Source organism: Pipistrellus kuhlii, unplaced genomic scaffold (assembly GCF_014108245.1).
Source record: "Pipistrellus kuhlii isolate mPipKuh1 unplaced genomic scaffold, mPipKuh1.p scaffold_m20_p_55, whole genome shotgun sequence".
In the NCBI taxonomy this organism is placed as follows: domain Eukaryota; kingdom Metazoa; phylum Chordata; class Mammalia; order Chiroptera; family Vespertilionidae; genus Pipistrellus; species Pipistrellus kuhlii.
The window spans coordinates 296605-314383 of record NW_023425557.1 but is presented as its reverse complement, the minus strand read 5'-3'; the positions used below and the strand labels follow the sequence as shown (position 1 = coordinate 314383).

Below are 17779 nucleotides of genomic sequence, written 5' to 3'. Positions count from 1 at the left end.
ACCAGACAGGGCCCAGAGCAGCCCTGCCTCAGGCCGGCCCGTAGGGTGTGGGTTTCTGACTTCGTGCGGGAAAGATTTCACAACGTGAGTCCAGGTGGCTGTGAGAGTGTGTTCATTAAAGCGGGGACAGCGGCACAGGAAGGGCTTAGGCAGAAGGAGCTACAGGAGGTTCTAGGGGGCGGCTGTCAGCTCGCTGGGAAGTCCGAGCAAAGGGGGCCTTGGAGACAGGATGGGAAGAGGAGAGGGGTAGACTTGGGACGAGCTGCCGCTGCCCGCTGCTCCCTGGTTGCACTCTTGTGGGGACCTGTGGAGTTCTTAGGAGGAAGTAAAAGTTCATGCCAGGGAAGGGGCATGGACGTGCTCTAGAGAGAGCCACTGCTGGCATCCTTTGTCCTGAGGGTTTTATTTCCTTTCTGCAGGCGAGAATCTTAGGGGAGGGTTTCTCAGAATATTCATCAGTTTTCCCGGTTGTTTAAAAAAAAAAAAAAATATATATATATATATATATATATATATACATATATATTATTTCAGAGAGGAAGAGAGAGGGAGAGATAGAAACATCAATGATGAGAGAGAATCATTGATGGGCGGCCTCCTGCACACCCCCCACTGGGGATCCAGCCAGCACCCCTGGCCTGGACCCCGCCCGGGAATCGAACCGTGACCTCCAGGTTCAGAGGTCGACGCTCAGCCACTGAGCCGCGCCAGCTGGCTGGGCTCCAGGTGTCTTTAATATTCGGAGGCACCCAAATGAGCGTGGAGTGGAGTTTGGGATTACTCTTTGGTTGGTTTTGCTGTTTTAGTTTTATCTTGGGTCTGTCTGGTGTTTTTTTGTTTTGTTTTTTTTTAATGTATTTTATTGATTTTTTACAGAGAGGAAGGGAGATGGATAGTGAGCGAGAAACATCGATCAGCCGCCTCTTGCACACTCCCACAGGGGGTGTGCCTGCAACTAAGCTACATGCCCTTGACCGGAATCAAACCTGGGACCCTTCAGTCTGCAGGCCGACGCTCTATCCACTGAGCCACACTGGTTTCAGCTCCGGTGGGGTTTTCTGAGCTCCCTGCCTTCCCCTGTCCTTGGGTTCGGCCGGCACCGGTGGCATTACCCGGGCCTCTGTTCTCTCTCTCCCGTACCCGGGGGCTAAGGTCTGTGTCCTCTGGTTGGGAGGAGACAGACAAACCGTTTGCTCTCACGTGTCCTTGGCGGGGGGAACACAGTCTGGAGATTCATGAAATATAGTGGCAACCATACTTTGGTAAAAACTGCTATTTGAATTTTAACCCTGCATCTGATTAAAGCACAGGGTACTTACCTCAGCTTGCAGGTGGAGACCTGGAGGCTAAGGCAATTTTCCCTTGCCTGGGACCAGGCCCACAGGAGAATGATTCCCACTGACTCAGTAGCTTCAGGGATAGAAACTGTAGATAACCTTTAGGGTCTAACCGCTGAGCTCTGCTTCCGTGTTTTCGCTATCACAAGATAGGGCCACATTCCAATGTCCAGCAGGATGTGACTGGGAACCGACCCTGCGGGCTGTCTCCAGTCTTTAGAATGTAGTCTTTAGGATTTAGAATTTAGAACAAAGGAAAATTCCTGTGGTTTGAACCTTTAAAAGGGACTGCCTACCCCTGAAACGGGGCAGTCGTCTGGAGTCCACCTGCGTGTGGTGCTCTTGTGGCTGTCCTGGCCAGTTCAATAAATCCTTGCCTGCTTTTTTAAATTAATTAACCAGCCTCCGGTGGTCTTATTTTGAACCCAGGGTTCTACCCCACAACAATTCACCAGCTGGCTGCACTTTGTTCCAGTGGTTTGGCCTCACGTGTGTGTGTGTGTGTGTGTGTGTGTGTGTGTGTGTGTGTGGTTTGGCCTCGCGTAGTGTCCTGTCTGGTTTCCCCCTTCTCCGGGCCCAGTTTTCCCAGCTTCTGGCTGTCCTGCCTCCGTCGGCCCAGTCTGTGTCTGTCTGCCACCGGGGCCCCGGCTGTGTGGTCATCGCTGTGGCCTTTCTGTGGACTCGGCCCTGAGCTGTCTCCCTGGGGACCCGGGCAGGAGCAGTCCTGGCCAGTCCTCGGGGCTGTGCCCGGCAGACCGGAAGGGGGCACACCCTGGGAGGCTGGGAGGAGGGGGGGGCAGGCTGCGGGTGCTCCGGGAGGAAGCCTGCCAGGGCCCCGTGGGGACGGTGGGCCCTCTCCCCGACCGACCCCCGGCCTCCAGGGTCACACCGCACACCGCAGGTCTGGCTTCCGGGAAGCCGGCGACAGACACTGGGACAGCGGGCGTGGACCCGGTCAGCTCTCCACCCTCCACGCCATCCTGACCTCAGGCCAGTAATTTGGGATGTGAGTCATGGGAAGAACGCAGGACAAACACACCTCGGGAGGAGGGAAAGGCCACTCCCGCTTCCCCCCGGGGAGGCGATGTGTGCGGGCCGGGAGGTGCAGTGCCCAGCAGCCGGGCACACAGGACCCACTTCCAGGGACCCACGAGGTGCCAGACCCCAGACCGCAGGGTCCCCGCTGAGGGCCTGGATCCTGCTCCCGGGTGGCATTTGGCCAGATCCGGGGCCCTCTTGCAAGAGACGGTAAGGATGGAGGGGAGAGGGATGGAGGAAGGGGGTGAGGGGGGGGCGGGGGCGGGGGCAGGGAGGGTCCATAATCTTGGCCACGGAGTCTCCTTCTTTTCAGAATCTGGGCATCAGACCCGGAATGTGAGGAACGGGCTCTTAGTCACCATCCCATTAGGATCCACATCGGAACCCCAGGCTCTTGGACTGTGGGGGAGGGGGGGCAGCCCGAGGGGAGGCCGCCCCGAGGATGCAAATACATCACCGCCCTCAGGTGTCCAGGAAGCTCTCCAGCCTGCACCTTCCCGGAAAGCCACCACATGGTCACGTGGGCCCAGGAGCGAGCCCTCGCACCCGATGATTGCACCACTTCTCAGGCCCTTGGATTCCTGTTCCCGCATAACCTGTAACCTCCGCGCGGAGAGGCAGGCGCGCACCGGCCAGCAGCGCGCACAGAGCGTCTCCAGGAGCGCAGCGCGCAGGTAACTGGCAGCCACGGGGCTCATCCCAGCGTCCCCGGGCCCCACCCCTGCCACCCCCCAACCCCCATGGGAGCCTCTGGCCCGGTGTATCTCTCTGTGATGGGGTCGCCGGTAGATTCTCCTCGGGGTGCCGGCTGTCTCTCCGCCCATGGAACCCGCCGGCCCATGCTCTGCTCCTAGGACCTTCCTCGTGGTGTGTGCTTCTCCCCCCTCCCGCGGGGGTATCTGCTCATTCCCCCTCTCCGGCTGCTGCGAACATGCCCCGCGTGTCTTCTGGCTCCGTCTGTTCATCTCCCTTGTGCCCCACGGTTTCCCCCGAACAGAGGTTCCAGGCAGACTGGCTGGCACGCGCGCGCGCGCACACACACATGGGTGACCCCTGTCGCTTCTCTGTGCCTCAGTTTCCCTCTTTGTTATTGTGATCATCATTATTTTTCTTTAAAAAATGTATTTAAGCCGAAACCGGTTTGGCTCAGTGGATAGAGTGTCGGACTGCAGACTGAAAGGTCCCAGGTTCGATTCCGGTCAAGGACATGCACCTTGGTTGCTGGCACATCTCCGGTGAGGGGTGTGCAGGAGGCAGCTGATGGATGTTTCTCTCTCATCAATGTTTCTAGCTCTCTATCCCTTTCCCTTCCTTTCCGTAAAAAAAAAATCCATAAAATATATTTCAAAGTATATATGTATTTAAAAATATATTCTTATTGATTTCAGAGAGGAAGGGAGAGGGAGAGACGGAAGCATCCATGATGAGAGAGAATCATTGATCCGCTGCCTCCTGTACGCCCTCTATTGGGGATCGAGCATGTGACTCAGGCACATGCCCTGGACTGGAATCCAACCTGGGACCCTTCAGTCCGCAGGCTGATGATGCTCTATCCATTGAGCCAAACCAGCTAGGTCTTAAAAAATATTTTTATTGAGTTCAAAGAGGAAGGGAGAGGAAGAGGGAGGTAGAAACATCAGTGACGAGAGAGAATCATTGATCCGCTGCCTTCTGTACACCCCACACTGGGGGGTCGTGCCTGCAAACCGGGCATGGAACCAGGAGTCTATTCCTGACTGGGAATCGAACCGTAACCTCCTGGTTCACAGGTTGATACTCAAACACTAAGCCACGCGGGCCGGGCCCTCTTTATTATTGTATCCGTCAAATATCAATAAGCACACGCTGTGTGCCTGATACCGTTCGGGATGCCGGACATGGCAAGGAAGAGCAGACACTCCAGGAAATGGGGATAATTCTGGGAAATGGAGATAATAATAACTTACTTCATAGGGTTACGCCTCATCTATTATTTGAATGATTATAAAATTATTATGATAATTACTAGAGGCCCAGTCCACGAAATTCATGCATGGGGACGGGGAGAGGGGTGTCCCTCAGCCCAGCCTGCACCCTCTCCCATCTGGGACCCCTAGAGGGATGTCCGACTGTCTGTTTAGACCCGATCCTGCTGGGATCAGGCCTAAACGGGCAGTCGGACATCCCTCTCACAATCCAGGACTGCTAGCTCCCAACTGCTCGCCTGCCTGCCTTTCTGATCGCCCCTAACTGCTCCCCTGCCAGCCTGGTCACCCCTAACTGCCCTCTCCTTCAGGCCTGGTCACCCCTAACTGCCCTCCCCTGCAAGGTTGATCACCTCCAACTGCCCTCCCTTGCAGGCCTGGTCCCTCCCAACTGCACTCCCCTGCTGGCCATCTTGTGGTGGCCATCTTGTGTCCACATGGGGGCAGGATCTTTGACCACATGGGGCAGCCATCTTGTGTGTTGGAGTGATGGTCTATCTGCATATTACTCTTTTATTAGATAGGATAGAGGCCTGGTGCACGGGTGAGGGCCAGCTGGTTTGCCCTGAAGGGTGTCCCAGATCAGGGTGGGGGTTCCCTTCAGGTGTGGGTGGCCTGGGCGAGGGGCCTGTGGTAGTTTGCAGGCTGGCCACACCCCCTGGTGACCCAAGCGGAGGCCCTGGTTTCTGGATTTATTTACCTTGTACAATTAAAGCTTTGTAGCCTAGAGCTGAGCCAAGCCTCCTGTTCGCAGCCATTTCTGTTGGGGTTCATGTATCTTCTATCAGTGACACTTTGTAGCCTGGAGCGGAGGCTGGGCCGGCCAGGGTGTGGGGAAAGCTTGGCTTCCTCCATTGCTGGGGGCAAACCTAGCCTCATGCTCTTTCCAGCTCCGTTTGGATTTGTTTACTTTCTATCAGTGACACTTTGTGGCCTTGAGTGGAGGCCTAGGCCGGCAAGGTCAGGGGGAAAGCTTGGCTTCCTCCATTGCCTGGGAAACCCAAGCCTCCCCCCTGCTCTCTGTGGCTGTCGCCATCTTGGTTGGGTTTATTTGCATACTCGCTCTGATGGGCTGGTGGGCGTGGCTGGTGGGCATGGCTGGTGGGTGTAGCAGAGTGATGGTTAATCTGCACATTACTCTTTTATTTTTATTTTTTTTATTTTTTTATTTTTAATATATTTTATTGATTTTTTACAGAGAGGAAGGGAGAGAGATAGAGAGCCAGAAACGTCGATGAGAGAGAAACATCGACCAGCTGCCCCTTGCACACCCCCCACTGGGGATGTGCCCGCAACCAACGTACATGCCCTTGCCTGGAATCGAACCTGGGACCTTTCAGTCCCCAGACTGACGCTCTACCACTGAGCCAAACCGGCTTCGGCTTTTTTTTTTTTAATATATTTTATTGATTTTTTACAGAGAGGAAGGGAGAGAGATAGAGAGCCAGAAACTTCGATGAGAGAGAAACATCGACCAGTACTCTTTTATTAAGCAGGATGTTTTAGATGTAGATAGAGACCTACCAATAGACTGTATTATATAAAACTAGAGGCCTGCGGACTGAAAGGTCCCAGGTTCGATTCCTGTCAAGGCCATGCACCTTGGTTGCCGGCACATCCCTGGTGAGGGGTGTGCAGGAGGCAGCTGATGGATGCCTAGGGTCCCTAGAAGCTGCTGGCTGCTGGCTGCCACCCGCTACCGGGTGCCTCCCTCCCTTCCCCTGGCCGGCCCCGCCCCCTGGCCGAACTCCTGGGCGACCTCCCAGTCAGGGGGACAATTTGCATATGATAAAAACTATGCTTTTATTATACTGTAAAGGACAATAACGCTGCACGTGGATTGCCATTAAATGTCCTTTCGTACGAGGCTGGTCCAGACAGCGCACTGGCTCTGCAGCCGTTAGTTATGGAGGCAGGAGGGTCTGTGTGTGCAGAGGGAAACAGATCAAAGACAAGATTAAGCGATGGCCAGTGGGTGCTGACTGTTCCCATTTCTGTTTAACACAGCAGTAAAAGGGAAGTAACATACACAGAGTTGCTTACGCGCAGAGAACTTTCCGGATTTTAATCGCTAAGAGCCGGGGGAGTCTCGGGGCTGGGAGAGAGGGTGGGCCCAGAGGGTAGAGAGCAGTGCCTGCCTCGCACACACGCCGGAGGCCGCCGAGGACTCAGCTCTTCACGCCCATGAACTCGGCGAATCCCCACCACACCCGCCAGGTGAGGCCAGTGGAGGCACAGAGAGGTTAAGCGTCGTGCCCAAGGCCACACAGCTCGTGAGAGTTTAAGTATTTTAAAAAATATATTTTATTGATTTTTTTACAGAGAGGAAGGGAGAGGGATAGAGAGTTAGAAATCATCGACCAGCTGCCTCTTGCACACCTTCCACCGGGGATGTGCCCGCAACCAAGGTACATGCCCTTGACCGGAATCGAACCCAGGACCTTTTGGTCCACAGGCCGATGCTCTATCCACTGAGCCAAACTGGTTTCGGCTAAGTTTTTAATTAAAAAGAAAATCCTCACTCAAGGATATGTTTCTATTGATTTTTAGAGAGAGAGAAGGCTCGGGGGAAGAGAAACATCCACATGAGAGAGAAACATTGATTAGTTGCTTGCCATACACCCCAGAAGAGGGATGGAACCCCAAACCTAAGGATGTGCCCTGACAGGGAATCGAGGTTACCACCTTTTGGGGCACCGGATGCTGCTCCAACCCACTAAGCCACCCAGCCAGGAAGAGTTTAAAAATAATTTTTAAAGAACTTTAAAAAATAGATATTTTTCTTGATTTCAGAGAGAAAGGGAGAAGGAAAGAGAGAGGGAAGCATCATTGATGAGAGAGGATCATTGATTGACTGCCTCCTGCATGCCCCCTGCTGAGGATTGACCTCCCACAACCTGGGCATGTGCCCTTGACCAGAATCGAACCCGGGACCTTTCAGTCCACAAGCCGATGCTCTGTCCACTGAGCTAAATGGGCTAATGCTTTACTTTTTAATTAATTAATTGATTCATTGATTGATTGATTTTTAAAGAGAGGAAGGGTCCTGGCCAGTGTTGCTAAATGGTTAGAACACCAGCCTTTGCATTGAAGGGTCTTGGTTTCAATGCCAGGTCAAGGGCATGTATCTGCGCTGTGGGTTTGATTCCTGGCCCCAGTCTGGGCATGTGCTCTCTCATATCTCTCTCTCTCTCTCTCTCTCTCTCTCTCTCTCTCTCTCTCTCTCCCTCTCTCCCCCTGCCTCCCTTCCACTCTCTCCAGAAATCAATGGGGAAAATATCCTCAGGTGAGGATGAACATAAATAGAGAGAGAGAGAGACATTGCTTTGCTGTTCCACTTATTTATTTATTTTTTAAATATATTTTATTGATTTCAGAGAGAAAGGGAGAGGGAGAGAGAGAAGCATCAATGGTGAGAGAGAATCACTGATCGGCTGCCTCCTGCACACCCCGTACTGGGGATCTGCAACCCGGGCATGTGCCCTTGACTGGAATCGAACCCGGGACCTTTCAATCCGTCGGCCGACGCTCTATCCACTGAGCCAAACCAGCCAGGGCGGTTCCCCCTGTTGGTGCCCGCATTGGCTGTTTCTTATCTGTGCCCTGACTGGAATCGAACCCGGGACCTTTCAATCCGTCGGCCGACGCTCTATCCACTGAGCCAAACCAGCCAGGGCGGTTCCCCCTGTTGGTGCCCGCATTGGCTGTTTCTTATCTGTGCCCTGACTGGAATCGAACCCGGGACCTTTCAATCCGTCGGCCGACGCTCTATCCACTGAGCCAAACCAGCCAGGGCGGTTCCCCCTGTTGTGCCCGCATTGGCTGTTTCTTATCTGTGCCCTGACTGGAATCGAACCCGGGACCTTTCAATCCGTCGGCCGACGCTCTATCCACTGAGCCAAACCAGCCAGGGCGGTTCCCCCTGTTGTGCCCGCATTGGCTGTTTCTTATCTGTGCCCTGACTGGAATCGAACCCGGGACCTTTCAATTCGTCGGCCGACGCTCTATCCACTGAGCCAAACCAGCCAGGGCGGTTCCCCCTGTTGTGCCCGCATTGGCTGTTTCTTATCTGTGCCCTGACTGGGATCCACTGCAGCCCGGTGCGTCCGGGAGACGCTCTCACCGCCTGGCCCGGCCAGGGCTCCGAGGGTTTGGGTTTTGAAAGCTCGCACGGGGTCACTCCAGGTCGGAAATACGGGAATAGAGTGCCCTTCTTCCAGCACATTCCAACTTCAAAGGGCGGGCCTCTCAGCGGCTGCTCAGCTTCTCCTTCGCTTTTGCAGGAGGGAGGGAACCAGGGGGGGGCGCGCCCCAACTTCCCCTCCGCCTTTCCTGTTTTGGCAGCCCTGACGGGAACTCTGGGCAGCACCAGCTTGCCAGCCCAGGTCAGCAGCGAGCCTCAGAGTCAGGCCCCCCGAGGAATCCCCCAGCTCCCCAGCTCCCCAGCTCCCCCAGTTACCCCAGTTACCCCAGTTTTCGCTCTGTGCCACATGCCTCTCACACAGTAACTCCCCGAGGCCTCACCAAACCGGTGAGGCAGGCTCACCAGGGTGCCTCTCATTCCTCAGACTAACCGAAACCGAGCCACAGAGCCCCACCTGCTGCGGCCACTGGCTGTCCTGCCTGTAGCCCTCCCGAGTCTAAGGTTTTGGGATGATGATATTCTAGGGCCCGGAGTACCAGAGTGGGGCTAACACGGTTTGAAACTCAACTCTGCTTCTTGCTTAGCTGAGCCACCTTAGATAAGTTACTTAACTCTCTGTGCCTCGGTCTCCTCATCTGCAGAATGGGTATCACGGTGGCATTAAAACCAGACGGCTGGCCCTCACCGGTTTGGCTCAGTGGATAGAGCGTCGGCCTGCGGACTGAAGGGTCCCAGGTTCGATTCTGGTCAAGGGCATGTACCTTGGTGGAGGGTACATCCCCAGTAGGGCATGTGTAGGATGCAGCTGATCGATGTTTCTCTCTCATCGATGTTTCTAGCTCTCTATCCCTCTCTCTTCCTCTCTGTAGAAAATCAATAAAATATATTTAAAAAAAAACACACACACACACAAAAGAAAAAACTAGAGGGTTGGCCCTAACCAGTTGGGCTCAGTGGATAGAGCGTCGGCCTGCAGACTGAAGGGTCCCAGGTTCGATTCCAATCAAGGGCATGTACCTTGGTTGCAGGCACATCCCCAGTGGGGGGTGTGCAGGAGGCAGCTGATCGATGTTTCTTTCTCTTTGATGTTTCTAACTATCTCTCTCCCTTCCTCTCTAAAAAAAATCAATAAGATATATTTTTAAAAAACCCAGAGGGTTGTTATAAAGATTAAACAATTCGATGTGTAACGGTGCTTGGAGCAATGCCCAGCACATAACACAAAGTGTGCAGTAGATAATGGCTTCTAAGAACTACGTTAATAATCATACCAACAACCATAATTATTATTTTATTTATTTATTTATTTATTTATTATTTTTTCAATATATTTTATTGATTTTGTACAGAGAGGAAGGGAGAGAGATAGAGAGTTAGAAACATCGATGAGAGAGAGTCATCGATCAACTGCCTCTTGCACACCCCCTACTGGGGATATGCCCGCAACCAAGGTACATGCCCTTGACCGGAATCGAACCCGGGACCCTTCAGTCCCCAAGCCAATGCTCTATCCATTGAGCCAAACCGGTCTTGGCTATTTATTTATTTTTTTAATTAAAATAGGAATTGAACATTATATTACAAAGTAAAATTCAACATAAGAATTCTCTAAAACAAAGTGATTCAGAAAGGTTGACAAAGATATACTTGGCAAATGCAAGCAAAAATAAAGTTAATATTTCTTCTAAAGTCATGACTGTTACGCCCAGACTTCATGATCCCCAAGGACCACCAGGGAGCCGAGTCCGATGCAATAAACAAAAGAGCCTTTTTCATGCTAGCATGGGCTCTGTCCCACTCACGCCAGCAGCATGGGGGAAGAGAGAGCGAATTTTGCTCAGTCCAGGGGTTTTACTCCGGTCGGTGGTGATATCACTGCCTTTGCTAACCCTGATTGGTTGGGTGAGGGCTAGGGTTCAATTACAAAATGGAGGATAACTCCGCTCTGCCCCACAGTGGAGTCAGGAGCCCATCCTCGCCCTGCCCTGCCCTTTCATTCCCCCCTTGTCTAATGTGCCTGAGTCAAATCATTGACCAGCCTACTTTCTTTCAGCATAAACAACAAATACAGTTACCAAGAGCCTTAGTACCACAGTTTCCATCAGTATTGTCCTCACTGAAGTCCAGTTCCCCTCCTCAAGCATCAGTTCTCCTCCTGGCCTGTAGTTGCCAGGATCCAGGCCACGCAGGAGCTGGGAGTCATGTAGTCAGGTCTGGGTGCCATCTACTTCAACAGCAGTGGGCGTGCTCAGGATAACAGTGCAGCATCCCTTTGAGTCCTTGGGCAGCAAATTTCTTTACCCACATTGAGTTCCAGGGCTACAGGGTCTGCGGTGGGCACTGGCAGTGCATCTGGAACAAGCAAACTGCAGAGCCTGTAAGGACTTGAGCAAGAAAATGGTTACCATACATGATTCCCTCCCAAAAAGGGGAAACTTGTCCCAGTAAGGGGTCCTGGCCCTCAAGAGGGCAAAGGACAGGGGTTTGGTCCAATTTTCACCAATTCTAAGACACATTTAGCTAAACCCTTTTTCCAGAGTCTCACTTGCCTGTCCTAAGGCTAGAGCTATACTCTGTGATACCTTAGCTACCAAGGTGGGGCTGTTATCTGATAGTGGGGTATACCTCAACCTAATCTGAAGTGTCTACAGAAACTAGACCTTAATGCTGGTGGTTTAATCTCTGAAATCCACCTGCCAATGGTCTCCTGGGGAAGTTCCCTGGGACCCGAATTCCCAGGGGGACCCCCTTACCTTGCTTAGCACTTACCTGTGCACAGACAGTACTTCTAGCAACTCTGCCTCACAGAAGCTCAGAAGTCTTGGTGACACTTAAGTGGGTAACCTGGTGTCACCGGGCAACTCTGACCTAGAGCCTCTGGGACCAACAGTCTTGTCATCTGGAGGGTCCACCAATCATCTGGTCTGTCAGGGGCTTGCTTCTGTCCAGCCGATTCCTTCCGGCTGCAGTTGGTAACCCTCTTTTCTCTGTGGATGGCACAGTGTCTCCATCAAAGGGCCTGGATTAAGGCCAAAAGTTCTGGAGCTGTGCCCAAATAACAACCATAATTATTATTGCTGTGATATTGATAGATGGTGTCGCTTCTCTGCTCAGGACCCGCCCAGCTCACACGGAATAAAAGATAAGGTCGGAAACGGCCCACGTGGCCCCTGATAGCTCTCTGTTCTGAATCTCCTCATCTGCCACGCGGGCCACGCTGATGTTCCCTGCATGTGGCCGTGACCACGTTCCTCCCTCAGGGCCCCTCCTCCTCGAAGTCTCCCCGAAACCCTACCCAGCGCCCTCTCACCTCCTGTATGGCTTTGCTCAGACGTCACCTCCTCCAAGAAGCCCTCCCTGACCACTCGTTCAAAATGCCAACAGAGGGAATTAAAAATTCCTGTGTGATTTCCCTCTCTTTCCCTCTCTCTCCTCTCTCTCTCTCTCTTTCCCTCTCTCTCTCTTCCCTCTCCCCCCCCCCCCCCCATAGCGTTTCTCACCTTCGGAAATATTTAGTATTTTGCTTATTTTTCCCCCCTGACTCCTCTCACAAGAGTGGCAGACCCAAGGGAAATGGGGTTTCTGTCTGTCTGTCCCTTGCTGGGTGTCCAGCGATGACAATGGAGAAAGTTGTATTGAATAAACGAACGAACGAATGAATGAATGAATGAATGAATGAATTGTAGAGAATTAATGTTGTTTCCCTGCTTACCCAACGCTATCATTACTTTTTAACATTGCCCCGATGGGATTCTAGAAACATCTGTTTCTCAACATGGCTGTTGGCTACTCAGGTGTGCTCGGGTTGGGAAACCCAGAGAGTGTCCCTGTGTGAGGTGTGCCTTTGCTGTCTGCATGTTTTCCTAGGATCTCATTTATGTTAAAACACACACACACACACACACACACACACACACAAAACCAAACAAACGGGGGGGGGGGTGGTGAGGGGGGCCGCTGGCTGGGTGGCTCAGTGGTTGGAGCATCCTCCTGGACACTGAAAGGATGCAGGTTTGATTCCCAGTCAGGGCACATACCTAGGTTTCGCGTTTGATCCCTGGTTGGGGAACTTGTGGGAGGCAATTGATCGATGTTTCTTTCTCTCTCTCTCTCTCTCTCTCTCTCTCTCTCTCTCTCTCTCTCTCTCATACACTCTCTCTCTCTCCCACACACTCTCTAAAAATCAATGGAAATAATATCCTCAGGTGAAGATGAACAAAAACAGAAGAACAAACAGAAGGGAAAATTGCTCTAAAGGTACATTTCCATTGCACTCAGATTTGAAAATACAGACGAAGAGGAGCCAGGTCAAACACTTTTGCTCTGAATACATATTAACCTTTCCCTCTCAACTGGTTCCCTCTCAGGTTCCGGGGTTTTAAATCCCAGAATTCCATGTGGCTGATAGGCGAGTGTTCTGACAAGTTAACCAGCTAGAACTTGATGGTCCGATAAGGTAAGCCACTCGCCAGGGGTAGCTATTGACATACATTTAAATGGAGTAAAATGTTTACTTCCTCAGTCTCCATGGCCCTATTTCTTTTTTAAATATGTTTCTGTTGATTTGAGAGAGGACACGAGAGGGAGAGGGAGAGAAGAAATATCGATCTGCTGCCCCCTGCAGGCTCCCTGCTGGGATTGAGCCCACCACCCAGCCTTGTGCCCTGACTGGGAATTGAACTGGCGACCTTTCGGTGCTCAGGACCAATCCACGGTGGCCGGGCCCGTCTCCCTTGCTCAGCGGCCCTGTGCTGGCGGCGGCCGCGGCGGACGGCACAGACACGGAACTGTTCCGCCAGCGTGGGAGTTCCGCAGGACAGCGCACTGCCGCGATTCCGGAGAACAGCTGGCCACGGCTCCAGGGGTGTCGAGTTTCAGAATTCCAAGATCTTTTTTCTTTTTATAAAAAAATACATTTTTTATTGTTTTCGGAGAGGCAGCGAGAGAGACAGAAACATCAGTGATGAGAGGGAATCATTGATCGGCTGCCTCCTGCACATCCCTTACTAGGGTCCGAGCCTGCAACTCAGGCCTGTGCCCTGGGCCAGAATGGAAGCAGGGCCCTTCAGTCCCCAGGCCAATGCTCTATCCACTGAGCTAAACTGGCTAGGGCAGGATTCCTAGGTTTGTTTGTTTTTTGTGTTTTTTTTTTTAAATCACGATCGTGTCCTGGCATTGTAATATTCTCGAGTTCCGAGATGTTCCTCAGCAGAGAGTCTAATACCGTCTTGTTTTAGAATTTCCAGAATGCTCCCCGGCCACTGCTCTGACCTTGCATTCTACAGTTCCAGGATTCTGACAGACTAGAGTTGGTATATTCTAAAATTCCAAATGCTAGTGAGCTAGTCCACTGGGATTGCTGGAAGCCCAGTATTCAGACACACCGGCTTCCCAACATTGTCTTATCCTAGTTTCTTTTCTTTAAAAAAAAAAAAAAAAAAAAAAAATCCTTGTTCTGGCCGAAACCAGTGTGGCTCAGTGGATAGAGCGTCGGCCTGCAGACTGAAAGGTCCCGGGTTCGATTCCAGTCAAGGGCATGTGCCTTGGTTGCGGGCACATCCCCAGTAGGGGGTGTGCAAGAGGCAGCTGATCGATGATTCTCTCTCATCGATGTTTCTAACTCTCTAACCTTCTATCCTCCTCTCTGTAGAAAAAAAAAAAATCAATAAAACATTTTTTAAAATCCTTATTCGGGGAATATTTTTACACTGACTTTTAGAGAGGGCGGAAGAGAGAGGGAAAGACAGAGAGAAACATCGATGTGAGAGAAACATCGCCCTAACCTGGACCTGGGCCCGGGAGGAGCCTCCAACCCGGGTACGCGCCCTTGACCGGAATCGAACCCGGGACCCTTCGGGCCGCAGGCCAGTGCCCTGTCCGCTGAGCCACACCAGCCAGGGCTCACCGCCTAGCTCCCGAGATCCCGCTGGGCCGGGGTCCCGCACCGGAGGATTCCCTGGGCGGGAGCGTGTCCCTGACCCAGGTTCCCTGGCTCCTGTCTCCCGCCCAGGCGTCGGGATGGAGAACGCGTCTGCCGACGGCGGCGACTACGATTACGGCCACTACGGCTCCGAGGTCTCGGACTTCCCCGTGGACTGCGCCGAGGGCATCTGCCAGGCCATCGGCCCTCTCCGCGTGGCCCCCCTCCTGCTCTACGCCGTGGTCTTCCTGGCCGGGGTGCCGGGCAACGCCATGGTGGCCTGGGCGAGCCACCAAGAGGCCCGGCACCGGGCCGGGGCCGCCTGGTTCCTCCACCTGGCCGCGGCCGACCTGCTCTGCTGCCTGTCCCTGCCGGTGCTGGCGGTGCCCGCGGCGCTGGGCGGCGCATGGCCCTACGGGGCCGTGGGCTGCCGGGCGCTGCCCTCGGCCATCCTGCTGACCATGTTCACCAGCGTGCTGCTGCTGGCGGCCCTCAGCGCCGACCTCTGCCTCCTGGCCCTGCGGCCGGCCGGCGGGGCGCCCGATCGCCGGGCCTGCCGGGTGCGCCTGGCCTGCGGGGCGGCCTGGGCCCTGGCCCTGCTGCTGACCCTGCCCTCGGCCGTCTTCCGCCGGCTGCACCGGGAGCACTACCCGGCCCGGCTGGAGTGCGTGGTGGACTACGGCGGCTCTGCGCTGGCCGAGGGCGCCGTGGCCGCCGCCCGGTTCCTGTTCGGCTTCCTAGGGCCGCTGGCCGTGGTGGCGGGCTGCCAGGGCGCCCTCCTGTGCCGCGCCGCCCCCCGCCGCTGGCCGCTGGGCACGGCCGTGGTGGCGGGCTTCTTCCTGTGCTGGGCCCCCTACCACCTGCTGGGGCTGGTGCTGGCCCTGGCCGCCCCGGGCTCCCGGCTGCTGGCCCGGGCCCTGCAGGCCGAGCCGCTGGTGGCGGGCCTGGCCCTGGCCCACAGCTGCCTCAACCCCGCGCTCTTCCTGTACTTCGGGCGGGCCCGGCTCTGCCGCTCGCTGCCGGCCGCCTGCCGCTGGGCCCTGCAGGGGCCCCGGAGCCAGGAGGAGAGCGCCGTCAGCGAGAAATCCACCAGCCACGACCTGGTCTCCGAGGTGGCGGTGTAGGTCGCAGGGAAAACCGGTGGGTGTCCTGCGATCCCACGTCACGGAACTGGCCTCAGGCAGAGGGAGGGTCAGAGGTTCAAGGCTATGGTCATTTATCCCTTTATTCACAAACGTTCCTTTAAAAACACACACACACACACACACACACACACATATATATATATGTATGTATGTATATATATGTATATGTATATATATACACCGATACACACACACACACACACACACACACACACACCCCCGGTGTGTATATATATATATCTTGCCCTAACTGGTTTGGCTCAGTGGATAGAGCGTCAGCCTGCGGACTGAAGGGTCCCAGGTTCGATTCTGGCCTGTATCTTGATTGCAGGCACATACCCAGTAGGGGGTGTGCAGGAGGTAACTGGTCAACGTTTCTCTCTCATCAATGTTTCTAACTTGATATCCCTCTCCCCCTTTTTTTAAAAAAAATATATTTTATTGATATTTTACAGAGAGGAAGAGAGAGGGATAGTTAGAAATATCGATGAGAGAGAATCATCGACCAGCTGCCTCCTGCACACCCCCTCCTAGGGACTGAGCCCACAACCTGGCATGTGCCCTGACCAAGGAATCGAACCAACAACCTCCTGGTGCATGGGCTGACTCCCAGCCACCCCGGCCTGGGCTGTTCAGATCCTTTAAATCACACAGCAGTGGCACCTGAGTGTAGAGTCGTTGCTCCAAGACAGCACGTTACCCAGTTTTCCTTTCCGGTCATCCTTACAACCACCAGGGAGCGCGAGGGAGAGGCTTCGTGTTAGAAGCTGAGGCCCAGGGCGGGAGGTCATTTGCCCAAGGCCACACTGCAAGGGAATGACAGAGCCGAGATCGGATCCCATGTTCACTGGACTCCAGTGTCCACGCCCTCCTTAATCAGCGAGATTCTCCTCCGATGCCTTGTTCCAACAGCACTTTCTCCAGCGAGCCCTCCCTGACGCATCCCCTTCCCAGGGAGGAAGCAGTGTGCTTCTCTTTTCCGACTTCCCGGAATACAAGTTCCCAGCCACACTGTAAATCCCCCAAGGGTGACATCTGGGCCACTTTAATTCCTTTAAAAAAAAAAAAAAAATATATATATATATATATATATATATATATATATATTTTTTTTTTTTTTTTTAAATTGATTTTTTACAGAGAGGAAGAAAGAGGGACAGAGAGTTAGAAACATCGATCAGAGAGAATCATCCATCAGCTGCCTCCTGCACACCCCTCACGGGAGATATGCCTGCAACCAAGGCACATGCCCTTGACCGGAATCGAACCTGGGACCTTTCAGTACGAAGGCCGACGCTCTATCCACTGAGCCAAGCTGGTTTCGGCTAATCTCCTTTTTAAAAATAATTTTTTATTTTTCAATTGCAGTTCACATACATTACTATATTAGTGTCAGGTTGTACACCCCAGGGAGACATTATGTAACTTACTAAGTAATCATCCCAATATATCCTGTGCCCATATGACAACATATCTAGTCATTAAGATATAACTGATTGTATGCCCTATGTTGTACTTCACATCCGCATGACTATTTTGTAACTGTCCATTTGTACTTCCTTAAAAATTTTTTTTTTATTGTAAAGTATTACATGTCTCTTTTCCCCTCAATTTGTACTTCTTAATCCCTTCATCTTTTCCACCCACCTCCCCGACCCTCCTCCTATTTAGTAACCATCAAAATGTCTTCTGTACCTATGAATGTTTCTGTTCTACTTGTTCGTCTATTTTGATCTTTGGATTCAATTTTGATAAATATGTATTTATTGGCATTTTATTGTTCATATGTTTAATTTATTTTTCTTCTTCTTCTTAAAGAAGACCCTTTAACATGTAATACTGGTTTGGCGGTGATGAATTCCTTTAGATTTTTCTTGTCTAGAAAGTTCTTTATATGTCCTTCTATTCTAGATGATACCGTGTTTCCAGGAAAATAAGACATCCTCCGAAAATAAGACCTACTTACAGGTTTCCTTCTGAGTGAAATATAAGGCATCCCCCCGAAAATAAGGCCCCCCTAGGCTAAACATGAGAGATTTGGTCCACTGATTCTGAAAGAAATGGAGTCACAAGAAATTCACCAGGAAATTCAGGAATTGGATTGTTATGATGATGTTCCAGAAGATGATGACATGATTGTCATTGAATAAATGAGTAAATTCTTGATACTGTAGGATTCACAGTTTGTCTGGTTTGTGTTGACAACTACTGTACTACCGTACTGTATACAG

At 52.6% G+C, this 17779-nt stretch overlaps 1 protein-coding gene across 1 annotated transcript; it reads left to right on the top strand.

The window, feature by feature from the left end:
- The first annotated feature begins 2123 nt into the window (after positions 1-2123).
- Positions 2124-15647, top strand: C5AR2 (complement C5a receptor 2). The gene is made up of 4 exons (XM_045573701.1): positions 2124-2585; positions 2842-3049; positions 12851-12939; positions 14494-15647. Exon 4 carries the CDS (start codon positions 14502-14504, stop codon positions 15525-15527), a length of 1026 nt encoding a protein of 341 aa, XP_045429657.1. The 5' UTR covers positions 2124-2585; positions 2842-3049; positions 12851-12939; positions 14494-14501; the 3' UTR covers positions 15528-15647.
- The last annotated feature ends 2132 nt before the right edge of the window (positions 15648-17779 follow it).

Coding starts and splice junctions, on each gene's coding strand:
- C5AR2 (XM_045573701.1), top strand. CDS start 14,502: ATGGAGAACGCGTCTGCCGACGGCGGCGACTACGATTACGGCCACTAC.